This window comes from Kwoniella bestiolae, chromosome 4 (assembly GCF_000512585.2).
Source record: "Kwoniella bestiolae CBS 10118 chromosome 4, complete sequence".
NCBI lineage: Eukaryota > Fungi > Basidiomycota > Tremellomycetes > Tremellales > Cryptococcaceae > Kwoniella > Kwoniella bestiolae.
Genome location: NC_089244.1, coordinates 1,364,388 through 1,389,872, shown reverse-complemented (window position 1 = coordinate 1,389,872; position 25,485 = coordinate 1,364,388). Strand labels below are relative to the sequence as shown.

The 25,485-nt window shown below is 47.2% G+C and overlaps 14 protein-coding genes and 1 non-coding gene across 15 annotated transcripts; 7 read left to right on the top strand and 8 right to left on the bottom strand.

Moving 5' to 3' along the window:
• Nucleotides 1-4: 4 nt before the first annotated feature.
• I302_106098 (secondary thiamine-phosphate synthase enzyme) lies at nucleotides 5-801 on the top strand (the record flags this gene model as incomplete). The annotated part of the gene is made up of 7 exons (XM_019191844.1): nucleotides 5-24; nucleotides 84-117; nucleotides 173-271; nucleotides 339-358; nucleotides 414-427; nucleotides 483-552; nucleotides 624-801. 7 exons carry the CDS (start codon nucleotides 5-7, stop codon nucleotides 799-801), a joined length of 435 nt encoding a protein of 144 aa, XP_019046474.1.
• Nucleotides 802-889: 88 nt separating this feature from the next.
• I302_106097 (uncharacterized protein) lies at nucleotides 890-2,569 on the bottom strand (the record flags this gene model as incomplete). Its single annotated transcript, XM_019191843.1, has 8 exons — nucleotides 890-1,221; nucleotides 1,275-1,443; nucleotides 1,486-1,585; nucleotides 1,639-1,867; nucleotides 1,921-2,021; nucleotides 2,071-2,240; nucleotides 2,292-2,356; nucleotides 2,410-2,569. 8 exons carry the CDS (start codon nucleotides 2,567-2,569, stop codon nucleotides 890-892), a joined length of 1,326 nt encoding a protein of 441 aa, XP_019046473.1.
• Nucleotides 2,570-2,901: 332 nt separating this feature from the next.
• On the bottom strand, nucleotides 2,902-3,016 carry I302_106096. Its single transcript, XR_002022033.2, has one exon. It is a non-coding gene; the product is annotated as a 5S ribosomal RNA (ribosomal RNA).
• A 118-nt stretch (nucleotides 3,017-3,134) lies between these two features.
• On the bottom strand, nucleotides 3,135-3,884 carry I302_106095 (uncharacterized protein; the record flags this gene model as incomplete). Its single annotated transcript, XM_019191842.1, has 4 exons — nucleotides 3,135-3,377; nucleotides 3,452-3,579; nucleotides 3,650-3,748; nucleotides 3,818-3,884. 4 exons carry the CDS (start codon nucleotides 3,882-3,884, stop codon nucleotides 3,135-3,137), a joined length of 537 nt encoding a protein of 178 aa, XP_019046472.1.
• Nucleotides 3,885-4,174: 290 nt separating this feature from the next.
• On the top strand, nucleotides 4,175-5,133 carry I302_106094 (uncharacterized protein; the record flags this gene model as incomplete). The annotated part of the gene is made up of 3 exons (XM_019191841.1): nucleotides 4,175-4,439; nucleotides 4,505-4,753; nucleotides 4,805-5,133. The coding sequence occupies 3 exons, from the start codon at nucleotides 4,175-4,177 to the stop codon at nucleotides 5,131-5,133; spliced, it is 843 nt and encodes a 280-aa protein (XP_019046471.1).
• Nucleotides 5,134-5,338: 205 nt separating this feature from the next.
• I302_106093 (succinate dehydrogenase, cytochrome b556 subunit) lies at nucleotides 5,339-6,336 on the bottom strand (the record flags this gene model as incomplete). The annotated part of the gene is made up of 5 exons (XM_019191840.2): nucleotides 5,339-5,427; nucleotides 5,544-5,787; nucleotides 5,867-5,972; nucleotides 6,165-6,213; nucleotides 6,288-6,336. The coding sequence occupies 5 exons, from the start codon at nucleotides 6,334-6,336 to the stop codon at nucleotides 5,339-5,341; spliced, it is 537 nt and encodes a 178-aa protein (XP_019046470.2).
• A 310-nt stretch (nucleotides 6,337-6,646) lies between these two features.
• Nucleotides 6,647-8,776, bottom strand: I302_106092 (uncharacterized protein; the record flags this gene model as incomplete). The annotated part of the gene is made up of 8 exons (XM_065870199.1): nucleotides 6,647-6,803; nucleotides 6,863-6,976; nucleotides 7,035-7,149; nucleotides 7,213-7,455; nucleotides 7,520-7,622; nucleotides 7,677-7,761; nucleotides 7,821-8,350; nucleotides 8,441-8,776. 8 exons carry the CDS (start codon nucleotides 8,774-8,776, stop codon nucleotides 6,647-6,649), a joined length of 1,683 nt encoding a protein of 560 aa, XP_065726271.1.
• Nucleotides 8,777-9,132: 356 nt separating this feature from the next.
• Nucleotides 9,133-10,961, bottom strand: I302_106091 (uncharacterized protein; the record flags this gene model as incomplete). The annotated part of the gene is made up of 4 exons (XM_019191838.1): nucleotides 9,133-10,183; nucleotides 10,282-10,373; nucleotides 10,429-10,601; nucleotides 10,655-10,961. 4 exons carry the CDS (start codon nucleotides 10,959-10,961, stop codon nucleotides 9,133-9,135), a joined length of 1,623 nt encoding a protein of 540 aa, XP_019046468.1.
• Nucleotides 10,962-11,495: 534 nt separating this feature from the next.
• On the top strand, nucleotides 11,496-16,802 carry I302_106090 (uncharacterized protein; the record flags this gene model as incomplete). The annotated part of the gene is made up of 16 exons (XM_019191837.2): nucleotides 11,496-11,523; nucleotides 11,577-11,857; nucleotides 11,910-12,024; nucleotides 12,082-12,269; nucleotides 12,328-12,388; nucleotides 12,446-12,844; nucleotides 12,898-14,862; nucleotides 14,940-14,954; nucleotides 15,010-15,073; nucleotides 15,131-15,272; nucleotides 15,327-15,830; nucleotides 15,897-15,937; nucleotides 15,993-16,052; nucleotides 16,110-16,296; nucleotides 16,361-16,522; nucleotides 16,581-16,802. The coding sequence occupies 16 exons, from the start codon at nucleotides 11,496-11,498 to the stop codon at nucleotides 16,800-16,802; spliced, it is 4,434 nt and encodes a 1,477-aa protein (XP_019046467.2).
• A 150-nt stretch (nucleotides 16,803-16,952) lies between these two features.
• I302_106089 (uncharacterized protein) lies at nucleotides 16,953-17,679 on the bottom strand (the record flags this gene model as incomplete). Its single annotated transcript, XM_019191836.1, has 3 exons — nucleotides 16,953-17,079; nucleotides 17,162-17,387; nucleotides 17,484-17,679. The coding sequence occupies 3 exons, from the start codon at nucleotides 17,677-17,679 to the stop codon at nucleotides 16,953-16,955; spliced, it is 549 nt and encodes a 182-aa protein (XP_019046466.1).
• A 391-nt stretch (nucleotides 17,680-18,070) lies between these two features.
• I302_106088 (uncharacterized protein) lies at nucleotides 18,071-19,565 on the top strand (the record flags this gene model as incomplete). Its single annotated transcript, XM_065870198.1, has 6 exons — nucleotides 18,071-18,079; nucleotides 18,147-18,172; nucleotides 18,260-18,509; nucleotides 18,695-19,083; nucleotides 19,142-19,229; nucleotides 19,284-19,565. 6 exons carry the CDS (start codon nucleotides 18,071-18,073, stop codon nucleotides 19,563-19,565), a joined length of 1,044 nt encoding a protein of 347 aa, XP_065726270.1.
• Nucleotides 19,566-20,067: 502 nt separating this feature from the next.
• Nucleotides 20,068-20,537, top strand: I302_106087 (uncharacterized protein; the record flags this gene model as incomplete). Its single annotated transcript, XM_019191834.1, has 4 exons — nucleotides 20,068-20,152; nucleotides 20,235-20,312; nucleotides 20,369-20,419; nucleotides 20,497-20,537. The coding sequence occupies 4 exons, from the start codon at nucleotides 20,068-20,070 to the stop codon at nucleotides 20,535-20,537; spliced, it is 255 nt and encodes an 84-aa protein (XP_019046464.1).
• A 674-nt stretch (nucleotides 20,538-21,211) lies between these two features.
• On the top strand, nucleotides 21,212-21,656 carry I302_106086 (uncharacterized protein; the record flags this gene model as incomplete). Its single annotated transcript, XM_019191833.1, has 4 exons — nucleotides 21,212-21,299; nucleotides 21,382-21,444; nucleotides 21,510-21,560; nucleotides 21,634-21,656. The coding sequence occupies 4 exons, from the start codon at nucleotides 21,212-21,214 to the stop codon at nucleotides 21,654-21,656; spliced, it is 225 nt and encodes a 74-aa protein (XP_019046463.1).
• A 307-nt stretch (nucleotides 21,657-21,963) lies between these two features.
• I302_106085 (uncharacterized protein) lies at nucleotides 21,964-22,957 on the bottom strand (the record flags this gene model as incomplete). Its single annotated transcript, XM_019191832.1, has 7 exons — nucleotides 21,964-22,012; nucleotides 22,076-22,170; nucleotides 22,232-22,328; nucleotides 22,388-22,483; nucleotides 22,545-22,652; nucleotides 22,722-22,786; nucleotides 22,844-22,957. The coding sequence occupies 7 exons, from the start codon at nucleotides 22,955-22,957 to the stop codon at nucleotides 21,964-21,966; spliced, it is 624 nt and encodes a 207-aa protein (XP_019046462.1).
• Nucleotides 22,958-23,548: 591 nt separating this feature from the next.
• I302_106084 (uncharacterized protein) lies at nucleotides 23,549-25,411 on the top strand (the record flags this gene model as incomplete). The annotated part of the gene is made up of 11 exons (XM_065870197.1): nucleotides 23,549-23,616; nucleotides 23,687-23,772; nucleotides 23,833-23,892; nucleotides 23,943-24,314; nucleotides 24,378-24,446; nucleotides 24,501-24,610; nucleotides 24,672-24,757; nucleotides 24,811-24,856; nucleotides 24,930-25,029; nucleotides 25,110-25,243; nucleotides 25,310-25,411. The coding sequence occupies 11 exons, from the start codon at nucleotides 23,549-23,551 to the stop codon at nucleotides 25,409-25,411; spliced, it is 1,233 nt and encodes a 410-aa protein (XP_065726269.1).
• Between the last annotated feature and the right edge of the window lie 74 nt (nucleotides 25,412-25,485).

Genomic DNA, 25,485 nt, shown 5'->3' with positions numbered 1-25,485 from the left:
CACGATGCCCTGGCAAAAAACCTTGTAAGAGGGAACTCGATCAATTCTTTATTACGCCAGCCACTGACACAGACGATTATCAGCACTCTCCCTGCCCACACCAAGGGTATGCACCTCGTATGTTAAACGTCATTTTGTCCTTCTAGCAGGATCAGAGCTCATGAAGTGACAGGTGACCAGTCATGTACTCAAGGAATGTGAAGAAGGTTTGAAAGGCGTTGATATTGGTATCTTCACCTTGCACTGTCTTCACACCTCTGCTGGATTGACGGTGAGTGGGATTTCGCTTTCAAGATCTCGTATAACAGCGAGTCGCTGACTAATGTGTATCACTACAGGTCAACGAGAACTGCGATCCGTGAGTGGACATCCACATGCGAATCTTACATCGAGCTGATAGCTTCTTGCTTCAGAACCGTTCGAACAGGTAAGCTAGAGATCACCTTAAATCACCCAGGGGATCAAGCTGATATAAGATGTAGACATGGACATGGCGATGGACACTATCGTTCCGGAGTCATTACCCTGGGAGCATACGGACGAAGGACCCGAGTGAGTTTGGGCATCACATCCAAAAGATTATATACCATCTGACTCAAATGTCGATTTGACCATGCTTGTAGCGATTCCGTATCTCATCTCAAAACCTCCCTTATCGGTAACTCCGTCACCCTCCCCATCTCGAAAGGCAGTTTGGTCTTCGGTACATGGCAAGGTATCTACCTGGCAGAGTTCAGACATCGCGGAGCAGGATGGGGAGGAAGAGGACAAGGAAGGAAAGTCATTGCAACTATCTTGTGAGTACTTCGGAACATGTAATCCTCCTCTTGCAATCCAGCTGATCAACTATACTAGACCGTAATAATCAATTTACCCATTTACATATGCATCAAAAGAGTGAACCTGTAAACTGAACGACAGACCAACCCTTACCTTCCCATAATTTATCTATCACTTCTAGATTTGTAGCCTCTTGCGTCTGATCATTCTGAATATCCTCTTTTAAGAACATCTCGGTGGCATCCCTTTTCACTTTTACCCTCAGACCAGCCCCCATTACATCTACCACAGCTAGACTCGCATTGAGACCATACACCATCGTGGCAGCGTAGAAGAAATTGGCATTACCCGTGCCAGTAAGGAGCCAGAGGGAATGCAAGAGGGGAAGGAGGATCGATGTGTACAGGTGGACGGTAAGAGTGAACAGGGGGTGTCGGAGATCTGGGAGAACCTCTTCAGCACGATTGACAATGACAGTCGATCACACAACTCACTAGAAACGATCTCTGGGAAACAGCCCAACAACCCAGCCCATAATGCCATATCACCTAAGGTTGGATAACTCTTCCATGTCCCCATGATGCCTACCAGAACTAAGATTGCAAGTAGGGGATCATCCGAGAGCCGTAGGCAGATTGGAGCCACGTAGATGAGGTTGTGAAGCTGTTCGGGATCAGCATTGATTCAAGGCACTTTTGCGCTCACCTGGAAGACACCCAGGAAGAATGTCCGGAAATGATCGAACATCTCGGTGAAGAAGTACCACCACATGCCCACGTTCGGTGTCAGATCCGTGACGTTGATGCTGCTCAATCTGATCAGTCGGTATACTGGCGTATATACTCGAGAGAGACTCACATGACTCCCCATGTCTGCCCAATCCAACTATAATCTGCCATCAGTATGTTGAGTCCAGCGAGAGCAGCGAAGCAGGTGATGAATGTGATGAGGGTTGAATACACCGATGACTTCTGACGGGACTTCTTCGTTTGCTCGAGAAGCATTACGAGCGGAGGTAGTAGGAGTAGAGGATACAAGGATGTATGCGTCGCAAGGGATAGCAGAATAGTCGCAGGTAACGCTTGACCTAGAGCATAACCTCGATTGAGCACACCGACTCTTCGGAAGTCGTTGACTCACCATTGGCAGCAGATGCTATAGCGTTGAGTAAGATTGCATTATCCAGCGATGTTGTAGATCTTGCCAAGCAGGATAGCAAAGTATACGGGTTGAAGAGGTATCTGGATCTTGGTTAGCATGGAGCAATATCTCTTTGTTAACAGAGCTCACAATGCGGTGATCAGGCATTCCCTTTTCTGATTTGATACTCCACTCCTAGATCTCCATACGTTTATCAAAGCTATACTACTGGCTACATCGGCTATTGTCCATGTTATGGCAGTGAAAAAGTGGGACGAGGCTGATATTATGTATGTCAAGGCGGCGAGGTAGATCGGAGACTGTTGAAAGGTAAGCTATCGGTCGCGTTTATTTCAGATGGTCCAGCTCACATGGTAGAATACTCCTCCGTCATATGGGTTCGTTCCCCTCTCGTGTATGTACACTCCTTCTTTCACTATGATGGATATGTGAGCTTCACCTCCAGTCTACGGAGATGTTACCACTTACAACTCCGTATCGATGTTAACGGAGTGGACAGCTCGGGCCGTCGTTCCAGCGCATGACAGAGCGATGAAGCTCCAAGAAAAAGAGCCAGACGAAGAGCAGTCCCAACAGCGATGATACCTCGATAGGACTGAAGATGAGTCCATACCTTGTTCCTCTCCATCGCGCTGTCTCGAGTGTAGCTGGGATTGCTGTTTAAATTAGAAAAGCTCCATACGAATTGACAAAAGAAACGACAATCCAAAATCATCTATCTCTATATGACGCGACGTGGATGTGATGATGATGATGATGATGTTGTTGTCGTTGACAAATCCGACGGAATATAAAACATACACTGTATATATATGTGTATGTTCATGGCTCAGCTGCATCGTATCAGATGTCGTTCGACCTTTCACAAGTTGTTTGATGACTACTCTGCCAGCTCACGGCCGACAGGGTGCAGCATTAGGGTGCATGAAGGACAGAGAGCATGCAAGTAGCCGAGCAAAAAACTACAGCACTCTGTGTTCCCAAGTGGTCCCCCAGCTTGGTACTACCCGAGCGATATCCAGGTTCATTGCGCAGAGCTGACGGGATACGATGTTTTCTGGATTCTATGGCCGTAGATGGGAGCCAAGGAGATTCTCTCAGACATCACCATTCCATCTATCATAAGATGTCATACATTGTCGTTTCATGAAGAATATTATGTTACACGTAGTGGAGTACACAGACAATGCTCCCTAGCTTGCTGAAGCTCGAGGATAAAGCTTCTCTGACTGATCCGCACTAGCAGATGGATTGCTCTTCCCGTCATCACTCTCGTCTTCACTGCTTCCACTACTATTGCTTGAGGTTGTGTCATCGCTTTCGCTATCTTCATGTTCTTCTCCAACGGCTAAATCAGCTGGTGGTTTACTGTTCACTTCCGGTCCCAAGTCGCTTTTCGAGTCTTTCGGAGCATCGAACACTCCCAATCCCAGATCCTACAACATTTTCTCACGATGTCAGCTTACCGTCAGTGTTGAGAGCGATAAGGCGTCATTGATTTCAGACGTACCATAGCAATCGCCTGACTCCCATTGATCTTCTCGATATTTACTGAATCAGGGTTTTTGGCAGCTGCTGCCAGTAGTTCTTGATTTGATGCCTGAAACATCGGGAGGAAAGCCCTCGCCCGTGCCAGCACTGCATGAAGGGCAGGAGAAGAGGGTCAGCCATACTGACCATCCCACGAGATATCGCACAGATAACCCACCATCGCTCTCTGGTACAGCGGAAGGTCTGCTCGGTATGGGATTTGGGCTTGGGAGGAGTGATTCTGCAGACGGAGAAGATATGCTGGACAGCAGATTTCCTGATAACAATATTTTATGCTGTCAGCCGAGGTGCACGAGGATGTTAAAGTCAAGACAAAGAAGCTCACCCAGACGGGCCTCTCTGGCTTTAGGCGATTCCACTTCCAGCTTTTCTCGGTCAGGTGTCGAGGCCATTATGAGAGCAGCTTTCGAGATATTCGGCGTTCGTCTTGGCTTTGGGTGTATCGGATGTATAACAGATAGTCTAGGATGATGTAGATACGTATACCAGGAGTTTCCACGAATATACAGTCAAGCAGAAAGATGAAAAGGACACACGATGATGCTCGACTGGCAAAACTAATTCTGTAAACAAAAAGTTGGAGAGGTTGATCAACCTCCACTCCATCGATCCTCGTCATTTCCATCTTCTCCCCTACATCCTTCCTCTTTTTTCCCTTAGATATCCCCTCTCTGACTTGACCATGAGCTCGCTGATACGAACGGCCCGGTCAATCGCTTCAATAACACCGACCCAGCTACAGGAGCATCTGACGAAGTGTCACGCCCACCCACTGCACCTCACGGGGCTCATCACCTCATGGCCTGCTCTTACCCAATGGCGATCATCCGATCAGCTGCGTGCAATGCGAGAGGCGGTAGGGGAGGAGAGGGCAGTGGAGATTGAGCTGGGCAAGAAGGGTAGAGGGTATCTGCATCCTGATTGGCAAAGAGTTCATATGGGTTTTGGTAAGCCCTGCATCGTGTTGGTAAGTTATATTGCTCGCACTGACTGACATCACTCCTGCGTGTAGGCATGTTCCTAGACGCATTCATCTTCGATCAGATACCTTCATCCATACCCAAGTCGCAACTACCATCCGCGTATCTGGCTCAATCCGATCTGTTAGACAACTCGCCAAAGCTAGCAGAATCGGTACCCCCATTACCCCATTTCTACATGGGCAAGGAGAAGAGTCTGTACAGGAGGACAGTCTGGATAGGCCCAGAGAAGAGCTTCACACCGTTCCATAAAGACCCCTATGTGGGGCTATACTCTCAGAGTGAGTGACACTGGACCATCATGGGGTATTGCTGATAGACGAATCATACAGTACTGGGCAATAAAACGTTTCACGTCCTACCTCCTGAAGCAGCTCAATATCTTTCACCGTCGAATCTCGCGAGACACACCAATACCTCACAGATACCTATCCCGGTATCCCGTGTATTCTCAGACTCAAGCAATACTGATGATCTCGCCGACTTACCTCAAGGTATACTGGATACGTGTCAGACACAGTTGAAACAGGCATTTACCATGGATGATGCATGCGCTGTGAAACTGAAGGAAGGAGAATCGGTCTTGATACCTGAGGGATGGTGGCATGCTGCTGAGGGTGGTGATGGCCCTGGAGTAGGGGTTGGAGCGTGGTTCAGATAATATCTGGCTTGCTATTCATGGATCTCGACAGACATGTTGTACCACTGCTTTGCGATGCACAATGGACATCATACGAATACATCACCTAGACGTGTGAGACGTCGTGCGTTAACAAATATAACGAAGAAACCCGAGATCACCACCATCACTTTTCACCTGTACACACGGCTGGTTTGTCACCCATGATTACCTGACTAGTGTTTACTTATACAAAGAAAGCAAGGTAGATACTTGAGATGGCGGTAGCGGCCATGACAGTGTAACCGGTAGCATACACACCCTTGATGGTGAGACCTAATTCAAGTAAATAAGTCAGCCGTCTTACTCGTATACTTCTCGAACACTTTCTAATCCCCCTCTCCAAATCATATTCGATGGTGTTCAAGTCAAAGACTGGACATCCCACTCACCCTTTCCGATATCCCATCCCAAATGTCTAATACCGTTGAAAGTGTGGAAAGTGAATGGCACAGCAAAGAGGAACTTGAGACCACCCTTAACCCATGTTGGTAAATCAGCAACGAGGGAGACGAGGTGAGCAGAGTCGATGATGGGGAAAACGGGGTGGAGGAGGTATGCGAGGGCACCAGCGTATAGAGCTCCGGAGAGGGCGACACCGGTCACTCTGTTGGCGATCGAGAGAATCCATGTGATCTGAGGAAGCCAGATGGAAGTAAGCATTCGGACAAGTGTAATGTTACAGACACTGGAAAAAAGAGGATTTTGGGCATACTTGAGGTTGGTAGATTTGAGCGTGAGGAGAGTTGGGTCGGTGTTGTCGCTGAGCGTTGAGGTATGAAATACTCTCCGCTGGGGTCATGTTCTGGGTGGAAGCGAACCTGTATCGCGAACAGAGAGCTGAGTCAGCTCATCCCCCATGATGCCCAATCATGGGCCTGTCCGATCCTCCTCAGCCTCCACGGTCGGGTATCCCCATTTGTTCTTCCGACCGTATCTATCACACTGTCCCGCCTGCACCTGATCCTGCTCCTCCTATCTACATCTAGCGTCATCGCATAGGAGTCACTGACCTTCGTTGAGCAAGCATCAAGCCAGGAGCGGAAGCCCTAAGCATCGAGGCTATACACGTCGAATACGAGTCAGCAATCCTTGCATCCTTTCGATGTTGACCATCACTATGGATCCCAACTCACGCTTGGCTACCGCTCGGAAGAGGCTCTGTCGTACAAGTGAGGTTGACATGGCTACAGGTGATCTGAGTGATGAGTGGTGATGTCAACGATGGTGATAACGATGGTAAGAAAGAGTGAATTAGAGATGTTAGCTGCAGATGTGTAATGTATGGGATGAATGTCATATTCTTCACTTTCTATTCGCTGATCCCCTTTTACTGATGGGACCATGAACAAGCCACGTGGATGGGCACCATCACCGGAACAAACCGGAGTTAGTATTTTTTGGTCAGTCAGGTACAATCATAAATGAATCTCTGGATGGTCTGTTGTGGCATTCCTATACAACTGCTATATGAGCATGCGAGTGATGCATGGAGCTATACAATGCTGTTATCGTCCTTCAGCTGTTCCTGCTGCAGCTTCAGAGCAGATAGCTCCCCCTTCAAGCGGTCCCTCTCCGCACGCTTTGCTTCTCCCTGTGCTCGCTGCTGCGCAATCCACTCATCTTTATCCCTTTTGACGGGATTGGCATTTCTGCAGACAATATCCACATCAGCCCCCTAACATTGCGATTCTGATACTAAAGAGCTCACCTCTTATGGAATCTCGACTTGACATGGGCATCCCACTCTTTCACGCTAAGAGAGTATGGACGACCAATTGTAGAACAGGCTTCACAATCCCGTCGAGCGTTGATATCTTGTCGGCTAAGGGGAATAGAACGAGTCAGGTTGATTGCTCATTCCGAATTCAAATCCAACCTACTCAGCTGTATCCGGCACTTTGCTTGAACCGTGATCATTGAGAACATCCAGCAATGAAGGAGTGTCCGCATGACCGACGTCCTCAGCTTTAGGCAACTGCTGCCCCGTCATGAAAGCTGGAATCGAGTTGTCTCGGAAGTCAGCACAAGTGTTACGAAGCATTCTGAACGGTCACTTACCCCGAAACACGTTCAAAGCTGGCTCAACTCCCTTTTCTCCACCATTTACAACATACACCCCGACATCTCCTCCAAGTGATTTCGCCTCCTTGACAGCAGGTAATAGCTGTTTCTTGATCCATTTCAACTGCGATTTGGCATACTGATGTGTTGAAAGCTTTGTCCGTTCCAAAGCGGGACCATACGCCGAGTCAGATGTCGGCTGAGGCTGGGGTAGTGCTAATGACGAGAACTCCTTGTATCCTACTCGTAGATACCACGTCAGTCGGGGGATGGCCTTGATACCCAAAGTTGAAATGAAGCTTACCAATCGACTGAAATATGCCTTCAGTGTGATCTGTAGCTTCTGTTGTTCCATATATCTGTTTCGCAATGTCCCTCAACTCGGATATCTCCCTTAGCAGACCGTTCTGCGCATATTTGTTAGCTACTTCTCATATTCAGTACCATACCGCTAAACTCACCTCGACCATCTTATCAACCCGCTTGTCCAGACGAGGTCGTAAGCTTTCGAGTGGCTCATACACCCAGAAAATGAGAGTCCGAAATCTACTAGATTATTTAGCAATCTCTCATTCGGTTTCTCAGACAAGTAAGCCCAAACCTACCTTGCTCGCCTCCCCTTAGCATCCACGCCAGCTTGTGGACCGTCAGTTGTCTGAGGAGCAGATTCTATAGAGCCACCACGCTCCCACCATCTCTCCAGACCTCTCCTGACCTTGCGTCCATCACGCCAATGCCATCTCCCACCTTCTTTCGGATCCAATGCGCATAACAGCTGGTGCAATGCAAGTAATTGAGCGTCTTCGTAAATTGTTGGTCTACTGGCTTTTGAGCTCGATGGTTCCGCAGGTGTCTCAGCGTTATTGTCTGTGACACTTTGTGGCCATTCCGGGGTGGTATTCCAGAAGGTGTCCAATAACCTGATCATCTCTGGTTCTAGCGTTTCTGGAATGGGTGGACGTGGTCCAGGAGGTGTCCACCTCAATGCCGATGGGTCTACTGGAGATTTCCCTTTGGCGGATGGTGTCGTTGGTCTATCGAAAGATAGTTCTGGTGGAGGGAAGAGGAAATGTTGGATGAAGTAATGAGTACCTCCGCATACGATAGGCAAAGAATTTTCAGGCAAAGTAGCAATCTACTATCAAGTGGTACTGATGAGCTTCGCTTTTTCAGGGATGTACCGCAAGCACCATGGCACCACACTGATAGAAGTAAATGTGCTCACCTTCTTATCCGCTTCATTGCACCATTTCCCCACTTCCCAACTTCCTCCTTGTCCTGGTGATACCATATCCAATCCCCAATGTTCCACTCCTCCTTTTTCCTCTTCCGTCACTTTATTCGTGATGACATCCAGCCCTTTGTAAAGTTGCATAGAGTCGGCTGAGAGGACTACAGCAGGATATGGTGCTCCATCTAGCGGAATGCCACTGCCGTTTGCAGTTCGAGGTGATCGACCAAGGGACTGAGCTAAAGCAACGGCCAAGTTGGATTTACCGACACCTGTCGTGCCTATCACGGCGACTACAGGTCTTTGCTTGGCGATGTGCGGAGTAGACATGATTGCTCGTCGGAAGAGGTTGAGCATCAGCTATAGCAGCGTTGTTGAGGGGACAGATTGACAAGAGCAGCAAGAATCATCACCTTCAAGCATGAAACCGGTTTTCAACTTTTGGCGAATCTCCAGAATCGGATCAACAAACGAATCATAAGCGGACATGGCCGACATGACAATAACCCACCAAATGATGACATTCAGCAGTCACTACATGATGGGGATAACAACCATGTGGATATATAAATAAACATATCAGATTATCTGCTATGATCTGCTGGGATATAATCAGCTTAGATATATGGTCGTACAACCTATAAACAACATTCCATCTATTGAATAGTAAAAACAGTGATGACGAATTACGTTTCCATCATCTCCTCATCTCTGGTCGAACCGTTGGCCGAAGAATCCGTCGACTGCATTTCTTTCTTCTCTGCAGCAGGTTCAGATCCAGCTCTTCTCCTCCCTTTCTTCTTCTCCACTACCATCCATCCATCCTCCTCGCCTTCCTCTTCTCTTACCACTTCCAGACTCCCACTTCTACCTATATTACCAAACATCACTGGTGGAGGGTCGGTGTTGCCGTCGGCATGACCGTTAAAACCGTTTGTAAGTTTACCTTGTTTGACCGGACCTAACGGACTGACAAAATCGAATCGCTGGAGAGTAGGTACGGGGGAACCCGAACTTCGGACAGCTGTTTCGTCCCCTGAAGGTAAGATTCTAGGCGGTGTGTAGGTACCGCCCCGACCTCGAGGGCTGGATTCGCCCATACCCACGTATATTGCCCCTCGACGCTTTTCGCGCGTCGATCGACGAGGTGAATTGGGCCTTTGAGGAGTCGAAAGGTTGGGTCGGATGAGTGATGCGAGGGATGGGGAAGCTGTTCTCTGCGGTGTAGAGGGACCACCACCGTTCGTACTGATCGGACCAAAGATACTGGTCGAAGGATTTGCAGCACCAGGAGAATTCCTGTTCTCCTCAAATCCAGAGGTGAATGTTCGCCTCTTCTTCGGTCCAAATATATTGGACATCTCTTCTCCATCGCAAGATCGATCACAACCTTCCCCTTTTCCTTCCAACACATCACTCTTGATTACCATTTTCAACTGTTTGTCTCGTTCTTCGCTGACCGTCCTGAGCTTCTCTATTCTCCTTTCATTCATTACCCAATTGACCGTCTTGTTCCATGCATCTTTATCAGCCTTTATCTGAGCACGATCTGGCTCGTCTCCTACACCAGGATGAGTTCGGGTATGGGCCGCTAGAGACTCCCTAGCCGAAGCTAGCATATCGAAGGTGGTAGGGTTGGCGGCATGGTGATATGCGCTGAGTAGGGCTGGAGCAGCTAGGAGAGGAGGGGTCGGACGAAGAGTGAGGGGTACCAATCGAGCTTTGACGGTGATGATGCTGAGTAATATCGAAGATAAGCGTATAGCTCGGACTCTTTCCGCATTGTACTGCGCCGCCTGGGGGCATACAGTGTTGAGTTGCTCATCATAACTCACGGAGGCATATCTTCGTGGTATACTCTGACAGGAAAGAAATGATTCCCTCGGGGTACTGTCCTACCTTGAAAGAAGGTCTTCTTATCGATGATCTGGGTGTTTGATCAGCATAAGTACCATACTTGAGACGAGATATGGTGAACCTACTTTACCGGGCCAAAAGCCATCTTCAGCCGTTTCGACGAGTACGACGTCTCCTATTTTAGGGTTCCATCTTCTCCATTCTCTTTCTTCCTCTGCGTTCAGCTGATGGGTAGCCACTGCACCTATATGATGTCGGTTCGGTAGAGGTCGACCACTCCCATCTTGTCTTTCCCCATCTATACATCCGATTTGTCAGCAAAGAAATGGGATTTGTGATACGTTCACTGACCTGCTTGAGTATCACCGTCTTCCTCCATCTTATCCCCATCCATGTTCTTTGCAGCCACCTTCCTCGCAGTGCAGCACAGATCATCCATCGACTTCATGACCCAATATCGCTTGACAGCTTCCTCCCATCTCGCTTTCACTACCCCTTCTTCCAATTTGACTTTGGCACATGCCTCGAATTTGGCAGTGACACCTTCCAACCTTGTGAATGTATCGCACGCTAGGAGATCGAGAGCGGCGTCAAGCGAGCCTAACTGGATGGGTGGTGCGGGAAGGGAGTCGCATGGCGCACACTTCCTCTTGGGCATCGCTGAGTTTGTGATTATCGCAGTTGAGCTTTGGCTGGTCAATCGGTTGAATTGGGAAGAAGTATAAACGAGAAGAGGAAGAGCTGTGTGTGTGTCAAATTTATAATACCATGTTGGGCTGAGCTTGATATGATGTGATGGGTAAGCGGAATGTCTGTAATGGGATTGGTAAGATACAGAAGGGATGGAAGAAGTTATGTCGACATATGACCAGGGAGGGGGAGGAGAGAAGTGGGAAGGAGAGTGGCAAATGTAGGTTAGTACAGGTGGTGATTGCTAATATCAACATATGTTATATGCTTATGCAATAACAACACACCTGATTGTATACTTGAAAGCGGAGTACTCCGCCATCTCATGTCACTGTGGGGCTCCACTGCCATTGTACCTCTCACTTTCATTTTCAGCATCATCCATCTCATGAAAGCAAACCATCTTTCTACAACTACTCGACTACTTTAATTTCTCGTCGTTCAGCTCACTACATTTGATCGTGCTTGCTTGCACTGCCCTCATTCTAAAATTCTCTTCAGAATGGGGAAGAAAAAGATGTCATTGAAGCGTGAGTAAAGCTCTTAACAACCGAGGTATCATACACACTAACAACCCTCTCAGCCGTTCAAAGGGGTTTCGCTACCACTTCGACAGCTTCCAAAAAACCTGAACCAGCGCCTCCTCCCGCCCAGGAACAGAAGGAAGCTATAGAGGCTGCCAAAGATAGAGTCCAGACTGAGACAGAAGACAAGGATACATCAGTCGAGGACGCTAAAGTTTCAAAGCCAGTTGACGGCGAAGCAGACTGGGAGGATGAAGGGGCTATCGAAAAAGCAGCTTTGCAGTCTCTGGTGGACAAGCTGCATGAAAAAGGAGAGAAGGAAGTCTCACGTTTAATCAAGGTAAGTGGGATCCGTCTCGGCAACTTCCTGCCTCACTGATGTATCGGAGCAGACTATCGAATACGATCGTAGACTGGCGACTTCGTTCCCTAAATTGGAACTGGACGAAAAAGTACGGGATGAGGTGTTAGATTTGGCCTTTTTGGAGAATGGGAAGATAGCAGAAGGTAACGGTTCCTGATATAGCTGCATCATATCATGGTCTGATCCTCTTGCTCTTATAGACACGTCGCAAATAACAACCAAAACTATACCTTCCACCAGTCCAGGGCAAGACACTGAGAAGAGTCTGTTACGCTTTTATATCATTTACCATATCTTGAAGAAGCTTGGCTTTAGGGACGAGAGGATTGAGCAATGTTTGCTGGAAGGGCTGAGCGAAAGTGATTCCTGGGAAGAAGCTTTAGAATGGGTAAGTCGATCATCTTCCTTATCCTGTGATTGCTGTCGGAAGTGCTAAATCCGCGCAGATGTGGACTCATTTGACCGAAGATGAGTGTCTCCAGAAGGGAGAGTATGCAAGAAAGGAAGGTGTGTGATTGATTTCTATGATGCACAGATGGAGATAGCTGATTTGTACCACTAAAGAACCGAGTTTGCCTCAGCCGGAAGTACCATTGTTAGAACTGCCTAGGTCGGAGAGTCCACCTCCACCACCTGAAATACCCAAACCCAAAGCTCCTCAACCATCTACCTCATTCGATACCACTGCTTCGGCCGGTCTTACTTCTCTCTTCCAATCCCTCGACTCTTCAGCTGCTTCAGAATCCGAGTCAGACGACGATTTTGACTCGAATAAGGTCAACGAGACTTGGGCAAGATTATCACTTGAGCTAGACACCCTCAAATCTGCGGCAGGAGGAGCCAAGGCAAAGGGGAAGAAGGGCAAAGGGAGCGGAGTAATCTTGGAGACACCTGAGATCAGGCAATTGAAGGACAAGATAGGAAAGACGGAGAAGGATTACATGTTTAGCCGAAAAGACGCTGGTAAGCCAAATCATTCATCCCTGTCCCACCGAGCCAAGCTAACGCAAGTACAGATGTCATTTTCAAATCCCTCAAATCACAACGAGACGCTGCCGCCCTTGCTGCTAGATTGAAGGGTACATCTATCAAACCCATCGAAGGTGACCAGAATCAACCAGAATCCTGCGCATCTACACCAGATGACAATCCACCTAGGAACGATGACATATTTAGCGGATCCGGAGATGAAGAAGAAGGTGGATTGTTTGGAGGTATGTTGGATGAGCCGGCGGAGCCCCTTGAAAACGAAGAGCCTGTCGAGTCATACACGTCGATAACCGTTCGATCCATGGCGATTCCAAAATCTTCCTTTGCCGGAAACATACCAAAGAACATACTCAAGTCGGTTGTCACCAAACAATCGAAACAAGCTGTATTCACCTACGCTAAGCTATCTGGCGGAAGTCGTGCCGCTCGAGCTGGACTCGAGATCCGCTGGTCTACTGGTAGAAGGAAAGTCTGGCGTATGGACGACATCGCTTGTAACGATATGGCCGAAGCTGAGAATTACGTTTCAACCCTTGCAATCAACGATCTATCGGGTGATGGAACGCTCACCGGCATCAATTGGAGGACTATGCCACCTGATTATAGAGAGTTATGGGAAGAATTAGAACTCAAGAGAAAAGATCAGGAAGATGTGGGCAAAAGGGAAGTATGGGCCAAAATAAAAAGCTTGTACGAGAAAAAGGCAGTGGGACCTCCGGTAGAGTCAAAAGTAGATATCACTGCCAAAAGCACTACTACCGGAACAAGCACACCGACTATACGAAGTGATCAAGAACCAGTCGACCGCTTCTCACAAAAACTACAAGATGATTTTCACGAACGTCGAAACTCACCCGCATATCAGAAGATGCTTCAACAGCGGAACACTCTGCCCATTGCTTCTTTCCGAGAGCAGATAGTATCTGCACTCGATGAGTCTCAAATAATAGTGCTTAGTGGAGAGACTGGTTGTGGTAAATCGACTCAACTCCCATCTTTTATCCTCGAAGATCAGCTATCCAAGGGTAAACCGTGTAAAATTTACGTTACCGAACCAAGAAGAATCAGTGCTATATCGCTTGCTCAGCGAGTATCACAAGAATTGGGTGATTCCGCCGGCGCGATGGGTACCAACTCGTCTCTAGTCGGCTACTCTATACGGTTAGAAGCTAAAGTGTCTGCGGCAACACGCCTGGCCTTTGTAACCAATGGTATTGCACTTCGTATGCTCGAAGGTGGATCCTCAGGCGGATCGAAAGGAACAGCCTTCGATGAAGTCACTCATATCATTATTGATGAAGTGCACGAAAGATCTATTGAATCCGATTTCCTTCTAATCGTCCTCAAGAATCTAATTCAACAACGGAAAGATCTGAAGGTGGTCCTCATGTCAGCCACGGTAGATGCAGAGAAAATATCCAACTTCTTTGGTGGCTGTCCTTTCCTTTCTGTGCCAGGAAGAACCTTCCCCGTTCAGGTCAACTACCTCGAAGATGCGGTTCAGTTGTCAGATTGGCAAATTGAGGAAGATTCTCCATACGCTATTAGAGGGAGAAATTTCAAACCTGCTGGTCAAATGGTAGAATGGAACGAAGAAGGTGCGAAATCCGATTCCGATCCTTCAGATGACGAAGACGCAGATGGTACCAGTCGGTCATCCAATCCTGCCAAATTGTCTTCCACAAAATATTCTTCGAAGACGGTATCGACATTAAATTTACTAGATTCAAGACGAATACCCTATGACCTTATTGTTCGGCTTCTCGAAAAGATATGTTACGAAGATCAAACGCTTGTACCGTTCTCACAAGCTACTTTGGTGTTCATGCCTGGTTTGGCGGAAATCAGAAAGTTGACTGATACGCTTCAATCTCATCCTGCATTTGGTAGTAACGAGTTTGTCGTCTATCCCTTGCATTCTACGATTAGTTCAGAAGGACAAAGTGCGGTGTTTGATATACCTCCGAAAGGAGTTAGGAAGATTGTCATTTGTGGGCGATATCTTCTGCCTCTTTGCCTCCCGGGATATGGTAGAATATGCTGACCATTATGCCTTTTCCACTCTCAGCCACAAACATTGCTGGTATGTTATACTTTTCTCAACGCGATATTCGATGCTGATTCTGATTTGCTCTCAGAAACCGGTGTCACCATTCCCGATATAACCTGTGTCATTGACAGCGGTAAACATCGAGAGATGCGGTGAGTATTTGGTTGTCACTCAAAGGTACGATCAACGCCGACAAGCTATCTCGATAGATACGATGAGAAACGTCAATTATCGCGATTGGTCGAAACGTACATCGCTCGAAGTAATGCTAAACAGCGGCGAGGTCGAGCGGGTCGAGTCCAGGAGGGTCTGGCCTTTCATTTGTTCACTAAAGCTAGACATGATACTCAGGTGTGTTCGATCCAATGGCGCGTCTTTGGTCATACGCTGACTATTTTGGATCAGCTTGCCGAACACCCTATACCCGAAATGTTGCGTCTATCTCTCCAAGATCTCGCATTAAGAATCAAGATCCTCAAAGGACCACTCGGCAAAACCATCGAGTCTGTCCTTCTACAGGCGCTAGATCCACCGTCCCCTGTCAATATCCAACGTGCTATTGCTTCCCTTGTCGAAGTGAAGGCACTGACGACGAACGAAGATATCACACCTATGGGACGATTGTTATCCAAACTCCCCATGGATGTTCACCTAGGGAAATTCCTGTTGGTGGCAGCGATGATGAGATGCCTCGATCCAGCTTTGACCATAGCTGCTACGCTCAACTCAAAATCACCCTTTGTCACTCCGTTCGGCTTCGAGAGTCAAGCTGAGAATGCCAAGAAAAGCTTCGCGGTCGGGAACAGCGATTTCTTGACTATCGCGAATGTGTTTGACAGTTTTAGGAAAGCTTCGGAGAATCCTAATTTCGTTAGAGTGTTTTGTAAGAAAAACTTTGTATCGCTACAGGTTAGTTTGTTTCTGGCAAGTCATGAATAGACTCTTCGAGCTTGGACTGAATTTCATTTTTCGCAGAATCTGCAACAAATCGAAGAGCTCAGGCAACAGCTACTAGCGTGAGTCATCGATTCTTCCCCTAACAGGAGAAACCTACACTGACGATCAACATAGCTATCTTGTCGACTCGTCGTTTGTCGACGCCACACCCGAACAGCGTCGCGAAGTCAGCCAGTGAGTGTTTCGTGAAGATGTCAAGAATGTGCATAGCTGACACGGTCGATGATGAAGAGCTCGGTTCTCTCGCGGCGTTCGTACTCGATTCGTCAGCGTGCCTTCCGACTTCAATGTCAATGGAGCGGATGTCAACATACTGGGCGGCGCGTTGGCAGCTGGTCTATATCCGAAACTCCTTTCGTTGGATCCATCGTCTGGTGGTGGATTGAAGACCATCATCAATCAACAGCCCGTAGCTATAGTCAGTGTCTCTGTCGTTGTCGAGATGGTTGAGCGCAAACCACTGACCAGCAATTGGCTACCAGCATCCCAGCTCAGTCAATTTCAAAGTGCCAAGATCCGATTTCGGTACCAACTACCTAGCCTACTTTACGATCATGCAATCTAAGCGGTTATACGCCTGGGAAACAGGACCTGTCGATGATAAAGCTTTGGCATTACTATGTGGAGATGTAGCTGACTTCAGGGTAAGTCCGTGGTCCTCCCCCTTTCATTGAGGCTCTGACTGAGACTTCCTGTGCTCAGATACCGGCATCATCTTTGCACCTGGATCGAAAGATCCGTTATCATGTATCACCAAAGACAGCAATCGCCATCAAATTGCTACGAGAACAATTCGCTGCGGCCATGTCAACGAGGTTGAGAGGCAAGAAATTGACGGTCAGTCAAGAAAAGTGGTTTGAGCTGGGTATGAAGTGCTTGCGAGTTGCTGTGAACGAGGAAGAAGCTAGAGTGGGATTGAAGTAGACCATATGCAATATACAATAGCATAACATAGATATACAGATGTATCAATCTATAGAGGATAATCTATCCGAGTTACATATAGTAATCAACAAGCTACAGAAGTAGAGGAAATGTGAAAAATACTGCTATTGGCCTTCATCATGACCTATCTTAATTTTGTGGTCCTGATGCACCATCAGAAGGTTTTGGCTGTATGTCATATTTGTTTACCCTTCCTTTACCATGATGATCGCAATCGTGTGAATGATGATGTTGTTTTTTAGGTTTTCTACTTGGTCTATCATGTCAAGTATGACATTAGTCTTTAACCCTTTCTACTGAAGAGCTATTGGCCATGAATGAGGTTGCAGATTACTCACCTAGCACGTCCATCACCCGCTCCACCATCCGATTCCGAACTCTGCGAATCCGACAACTCCTCAACTCCTCCATCACCCCCATCTCTTGATTTCTGCTTCTGAGCTTTCCCATTACTCTTTCTGTGTGATTTAGATTGTCTGGGAGAATGATCTTCGTCGGATGATGAGCAGGAAGATTCGTCGGAGGATTCATCGAACGCTTTTGGTTTATGGTATATGCAGCATACTAATGACATATCAAAGGATGTTAGTGATTTGCCCCACTCAATTGCTCACCTGATATTCCCATTCACAGGGATAACAAGGAAAAAGTAAGACCCACTCTTCGACTTCTTCTTTCCCATACCTTCATTATCTACCGTCTCGTCGCTCCATACCACCCTCTGCTTCTTTAATGGCCCACCACGTAATTTCAGGACACCCGCTGGGGGTTGTTCGGTCGGTGTTGGTGTTGTCGAGGGGCCAGCTTCGACCTGTGTTTGTGTAGGTTGAGTCGGTTGGCGAGGCTGGGTTGACATATTGAGTATTTGGAAAGTGAGATTTGTAACGATTGATTTCGCTGTTTGATATTTCACCACAGTAGAGTCGTGTGATGTGCGAACGAGGAAGTATCAACCAGACGAATTAGTCGAGGTGAGGGGGTGAGGGATGAGGTAATTAAAGGGTGGAATATAGAGTGGATCAACCGTGGGAAATCAACACAGCTAGTATGTGACGATTGTAGGAGTTAGCCGAATTTAAGCAAAAAAAGGAATAATACTATACTCGTACGAAAGAGCCCATAACCTGGTAAGAGAATCAATAATGACTCAAGCTCAGTCTTACTCATTAGATAGTCACGTATAATCATTTCCCCCTCCAGACACCCACCCGCAGCTTGTACAAGCCATATCCGAATAGCAATACAAGATGTCAGAGGTGAGATATCTCCATTCTCTCCGCAGCCTGGCACAACATCCAGCTAACACCCAGTCCATCGGATCAGTTCAAAGCTCCTCCTCTCGATGTATCGTAGGTATCTTCCCTGCTTCCTACAGAGACTCCCATCAATAATCTCAGAACATCAACCACTGCCGCTAACTGTCGGTTATCGTGCAGATCTATCCTTCATGGGGGTATACACCACCCAACTCTCCGATCATGGCAATCCAACGGTCGAAACCTCACTAAATCAATGTTCATCTACCCCATCTTCATCTCTGATGATCCCGATGCCGAGGAGGTCATAACCTCTCTACCGGGACAGAAACGATGGGGACTGAACAAGCTTGAAGGGTTTTTGGCGCCGTTGGTGAAGAAGGGTTTGAAGGGTGTGATATTGTTCGGTGTGCCCATGAAGATGGAGAAGGTTAGTGTGATTTCTGTATAATCAGGTGAAGACGACGGGGAGGCCAGTCAGGATGTGGAATGACGACTCAGAACGGGAGGCAAGACGAAGGTAGTGTCAGTACGATGCGGTGTGGCGAGGGTGGGTGGGGTGAACCCATCTAGGAGTTTATCAAAGCAAGCTGACATCCCCGATCTTATTTACAGGACGCCCGGGGAAGTGCCGCCGACGATCCTTCAACACCCGTCATCCAAGCTCTCCATCTCCTCGCCAAGCTCTTCCCTCAGCTCATGCTCACAGTCGACGTATGTCTATGTGAGTACACCTCCCACGGGCACTGCGGTATCTTATCATCCTTGCCCAACCCCGGCCACTCGAATCAACCTACGATCGAGATGGAACCTTCCGCTCAACGAATCGCAGAAGTAGCTGTCGCATATGCCAAGGCCGGTGCTCATTGTGTAGCGCCAAGTGATATGATGGATGGAAGGATTAGAGCGATCAAATTGGGGTTGATGCATGCTGGTTTGGCTAATAGATGTGCGCTTATGAGTTACTCTGCTAAATTCGCGAGTGGATTGTATGGACCTTTCAGGTGAGTTTGCCAATCCATTTTCATGTGAACACATCGTTGATGGACGTGTGACATCTAGAGACGCTGCTGGTTCAGCGCCCTCGTTCGGGAATAGGAAATGCTATCAATTACCTCCCAATGCTCGATCACTCGCCCGACGTGCTATCGTGAGTGTCTCACCATCCTCCCATCGATCGCACCAGCTAACTTATATTCCATAGCAACGAGACTCAAGAGAAGGAGCCGATATCCTAATGGTCAAACCTGCCTTACCATACCTCGATATTATATCTGATTGTGCACAATATGCGCCCGACCACCCAACAGCTTGTTATCAGGTATCAGGGGAATACGCCATGGTCGTTGCTGGTGCCGAAAAGGGTATATACGGTTTGAGGGAGATGGCATTTGAGACTACCGAAAGTATGGTCAGGGCCGGTGCTAGTATCATATTGAGTTACTTCACTCCTCAGTTCCTTGATTGGTTGGATGAGGAGCAGTAAAATCACGAGGAGTATTGGGAGAAAAGTATAATACAAATTTGTATATAGATCATTGATGCACCATTCCACGAAGACACGAGATCAAGTTTGACAGTGAATAACAACTGATCTCTCCCAGGAGGATAAGGCGGCTCCGAGCCGAAGATCATTTCCACATTCATCACTGATCGTCTCTCTAAAGCAGCCTATTTACGAAGGGCATCTATGATACATATACCTTATCATTACTTGATTCGTCTAAATTTAGATTCCTCGGAGGAACCGAATAATCAAATAGGATGATCAATCATTCACTTGTTCAGATGTTTTGATCGTGAGGCAGCTGATTTATGCTATCTCCACAGACATGATCGCGGTTCTGTCATATCCATCTCGAAACCTGTCAGAATATATATCCCTTTTGCGAAGCACTTCATCGAATAAATTCTGAGCATCTTCATCTTCTAATCACAAAGTGACTAGCAACACTTCAAGAAACTTCTCGCAACACAGATTCTTCAACATGTTCGTCAAATCTGCTTACATCTTCCTCCTCGCTTTGACTAGCGTAGCCTTGGCTGTTCCAGCTCCAGTTTCTGATAGTAACGGTAAGTCTCATGAGCATGATCTCATCATCATTCTGTCAAAATGTTCTTTGGCTGAAGCTTCAGCTGGATCTGGTACACCTAGATTTATTGATGGAGAGGACTGTCATTCCGGACGTTGCCAAACGACAAGAAGTCCATTGCGCCTATGGTCAAGTCTGCTGTGAGTAGATTGTCAAGATACGATATGACTTAACGATCCTGATTGTATACTGCTAGGGTGTCAAAAGTCGGGGATCAAGTTCACATGCCAGAACCCCGCTGGCTGTGGTGAGTCGCAGAGAAACCCTATGCAAGATCAATCTGGCAGAGATCTGGATCATTGTTCTTGGCCGTTCTCTGTTTAGACCTCGATTGCCCTAATAAGCCTATCATCCCAAAGTCTTGAATTTGGTGAATGACTAGTCCACTAACAACCATGAGTGGACCATCGTCTCAAGATCGTTCCTGAAATAGCGATGAGATAAATGCCTGTATACACGATACATCGTATGTGATTGATGCTGTCTGCAAGGAATTGATTGTATTTGGTCGAGACCATACGCAAAACACAGCCATTCCAGAGATTGATAATACGTCAATCCCACTTGGACATGAACAGCTGACCCTTTGACTTATGAACACAACGCATCGCCTCAGATCTGATCAAAAGAGAAAGGTCTAGATTGAAGCAGAATTTGGTCTTCAGATTGTCTTGACACGTTCGCTTCCTATCATTGGCAGGCAAGTGCCTTCACCTGAGCTGAGTACGTACTCCCCACACCCCCTCGAAAGGTAGTACCGCCTCGCTGAGTGGGGGAATCGAGATTTATTTGTGGTTGACGACCATCAGATGAGATCTGACCGTGAATTATACACAAACACTATGGACTAGCTCCATCAAAGTCGTGTTCGAAGAGGAACACGATCCATCACTTCTTGGCACCGTTGAGATCACGATCAGATAGTCAGTTGACGGATGGCCGAGAGTACCAGCAGGGGGTATATAACCAGGTGATATACCTTGTGCAAATGTTTATCTCTTCCTCTCATGAGCTTTTCGTTTGATTCAACTTGACCACAATGTCATTCAAGATCAGCTCTATCATCTCTGCTCTGGCACTCATTTCTACCATCTCTGCTGTTCCAGATGCCATACCCGTCGAGGAAGGTATGTTATATATCCCATTCTTTCATAATCCCATTTCACAGGTTCATTCAACAGGACCATCCTAAGTCAATTTTGTGTGCAGGTCTGGTCAAGAAAGATATCGGAGAGAGACAAGTCATCACCTGCGGATATTATGAGGTCTGCTGTGAGTCATCATCTACCATCCTAGCTTAAGAGCAAGTGACTGTGTGTTGATGAATTTGACTGTAGATTGTCCTAGGAACGGAGTCAGATGGACCTGCCGAGATCCCCAGGGATGTAGTGAGTGGATGTATATTTATCATGAGTCCCTCTCGGAAAGGTAGCCAGAAGGCTCATATTGTGCGTTGTGCAGGCATGACTTGTTACCCTTCTTAATTCTAGCAATGCAGCTCCGGCACATCGCATGAATGCGTCGGGAAGGGAGACAGGTTGGTCAGATTTGGGTTGAGGAGAAGTAACGTTATAGGGTTTGAGGCAGTTAGCTTTGTGTATTGGATGGATTGTGCGATTTCACGAGAAGATCAGTCTGCTTGATCATGCCATGAAGCACTTGACGTCAATATCCGTGCACGCGTAGGAAGGGGATTCTAGAAGCACTTTGTGTGAATGATATACATGTGTTTTCGTCATTGACATCTTGCGCACTTGTCTGTGCTCATCTACTTCTTCTCCCAAACCCCTCTTAGTCCATTCTAGCTCTAAGAGTTCGGGTAATCACCTTGTCATGGGTGCTGAAAGCGACAACGATCAGTACTCCTGAGTACAGCCTCGAACGATATCTGGAGAAAACTCACATGATGTGCACGACTGCACCCCAACCACTCAGAGCATCTCGATCTACAGCATTCAACAGAGTCTGAGAGACAGTTTCGAAGAGATCCTCGGGTTCCTGTGAACCAGTCAATCTCTGTCAGCTATGCACTGCGTCGAGCAACATCAAGCTGACTCACAAGATCTGGTTCCCATAATCCTTCGGCTACACCGTACAGCTTGTCTGCTGCTGTTCCAGCTACTGCGAAATCTTTTGGTGTCGTTACACAGCCGATACTACAAGTCCATAAACGGTCGTCAGTTGGATACTTTGGACGAGGATGGAAACAACTCACGTATCCATGGTGGAGATGAATGGTTTGGGATGAGGATCCAACTCCGTTGGCGTGGGAAGACCAGCTACGACAGGTTCGATGAAGAATGGACCGAATCTGCAGTACAGCCATGTCAGCTATTGTGCCCTGTCAGCCGGAGTCTGGTACGCTAGCTCACCTCTTTTCGTACAATGTACTTGAGACGAGATGGGTGAAAGTCTTGGGCGTGATCTCTCGCTCTTCCTTCATTCTGTACATGTTTACTCGGAATCTAAGGTGTTCTTTTCTGCATCCAAGGGAACGTATATCAGTAAAAGGTCAATCAACATGATCTTAGTACTGAGACCATACTCACAATGTGTATACATCTGTAGCGAGACCAGGTAATCCATAGTACAGCTTATCATTCACAGGGAAAACCTAGAAAAGATCATGAGCTATTCATCCCGAAAATGAGAAGATTACAGGTTGACTCACTTTGTCAAAGTTTGATGCTATTCCAACAGCTTGATTCCCTAATCTTAAATCCGAAGCGATGGCTACACAATCTTTACCTATCATCGCTACTACTGAGCCACCATTGTTTTCCATGATAGACTGGAAGGGATAGTCAGATCAGCTGGATCCTTGGACTGCTTAGGCATCGTTGATTGGAGGTATGTCGTGGAACATAAAGGGAGATTATGACATACCATGATGAGGGATTAATGAAGAATGTGCAAGCCCGAGGCGAATGGGGTGTGATATAATTTGGTACGAGGGGTAGTGCTGAGAATAGGATCAAATGGAAAGGAACTAGGTTCTGTCTCGTCTAAAGCTGTACAGTGTATACTTGTCTGGGTGAGAATGTTGATATATCGTCTCTCTAACAATGCATCATCATCATCATCATCATCGTCGTCTGTTGTATTCAACCTCTCAACTGACAGTGACAACGCGCAAACGCGGCCCCAGGTGTAAGAGGCATGGGATACACGTGGCAAGAGACAGAGATCTGGCAATGTGAGTAGCTCATTTAGATACACCGGTCCAGTAATGTTATGTTTGGTTATGCATCCATCACCTCCACTTTCGATTGACCACCTCATCCTCATTCTCTCGACGCGATTGCCGTTGACTTTACTTTGCTTTCTCTCTCCCTCCTTCTGCTTTGTTCAAGATACAACAAGCAGTCATATAGATATGGTAGACTCACAGATTGCTGCTCACAGCACATATCACTCGCAGCCCATATCTGTACTGAACATGTCGTGCGTGAAGAATAGAATACTGCCTCACAGATCAACCATCAATCTCCAGCTGATTGATTATTTTCCTCAGTCGGACGCTCAAATCCGCTCTGACCGATGCTGGGTACAGGACTATATTCGACGTGCAGCAGCTCTCGGCAAACGACATAAGTGCAGGTAAGCTGGCTTGCCGTACACGTTGAGGTATGTCGCTGAGAGCTTACTCTTTGACAATAGAAATTGGGATACCGAAACATCAAGCTCAAGACCTGCTACAACAGATCGAGACATATGGAGGTAAGCTAGTCTAGACTTGGAGACCTTTGACGCAGCTGACTCCTATTCAGCTGGTCCTTCCACATCTTCTCAACCAATATCGAATCGCAACCCCCCTCAAAGTCAGATACAAGCATCAACAGCCGCCGACCTCCTCTCCTCAGCTCACCTACCTCATTTCTCCACCTCATCCACCTCGATAGATCACCTGATAGCTCATTTCCACGATCCGGATCGTCGTAGACACCCTAAGAGATCATCAAGGAAGGGCAAAGAGAAGGAAGATAGTGCCGCGATCACTCCTGGGATGGCCATTGAGATTTCTGGTCCACCGGGGATAGGGAAGACTGCTGTTGCGCTTGGGATAGTGCTGAATGCTAGAATGACTAGTATTGGTGAGACTGAGGTTGAGGATGGAGAAGCAGGTGAAGTGTTGGTTATAGGTGAGCTGGTTTTACCACTTTAGGGTATCTGTACAACGAAAGCTCACGCAGAGAGGCAATCAGATACAGAAGGAGGCATAACGGCGGAAAGAGTCCGTTCGGTCGCAGAGGTGATTACCAGGACTCGCTCCAGTAAGTTGTATTGTTACTGGTCATATTGTCTTCAGCTAACGTTAATGCAATTAGCACTGCCCCGCGATATCATTCACGGTATCCATTTCGTACGAATACCCACCCAAACTCAGATGATAGCTTTTCTGCACACGCTGGATGAATGGCTAGAAACGCATCCCAAGGTATGTCAGCTAGTTGGTAATGATCCTTATCTTCGATCAGAGCAAGCTGACGACCGCACAGGTGAATCTGATTGTCATCGATACGTTGAGCTTCCACTTCAGACAGCCTGGATTAGATATGAACACAAGAAGGAGAATGATGGAATTGTAAGCTGTCTCGACCTGTGCTTTCCGCTCGCCAGCTTACAAAATTGGTATAGGGTGAAACAGAAAGTTGGGCAAGCTACTACACTCCATCGATGCGCAGTCAGTGCCCTCAATTATTTCCGCTGAGTGACTCAAGACGTAGCGCCAATCAGCTGATACATTTCTTGCTGAGGTCATCGTCTGTAATCAAATGGCAACGAAGCTCATGACAGCCGAAAACAAACCTGCAAATTTCGATACTGGTGATAGAGCTATACTGATGCCTCAACTTGGTTCGTTACGCCAGCCTATCAATCCGCTACCTAATTGAGATTGATGAGACAAAGCAGCTGATTTCCGTGCTTTCGCTCAGGTGACGCCTGGACGACAGGCAAGACTTTACGACTGTGTTTGTTCCGTGGTCATCCGGGTGATGATCTGCGTTATGTCCATGCTGAGATGTCAGGCTCGTCGAGGGATCTACGTTGGGCAGCATATGACATTGACGTGAGTTTTCAGCTTAGAGGATAGCAATGTGAACTTCATCAGCTGATCTTGCGATCGATGTGATAGAACGATGGATTACCTTGCGATATCCCTGAGAGGATATATGAAAGACCCAAGACACCACCACCTAGAGATCTCATAACCGATACTGCTTTGTTGGACTTCTAACGAGACGAGAGTCAATGATACTATGCATATCATATTGTATATTCAAATAACTTCCAATACTTTGACTCATCCAT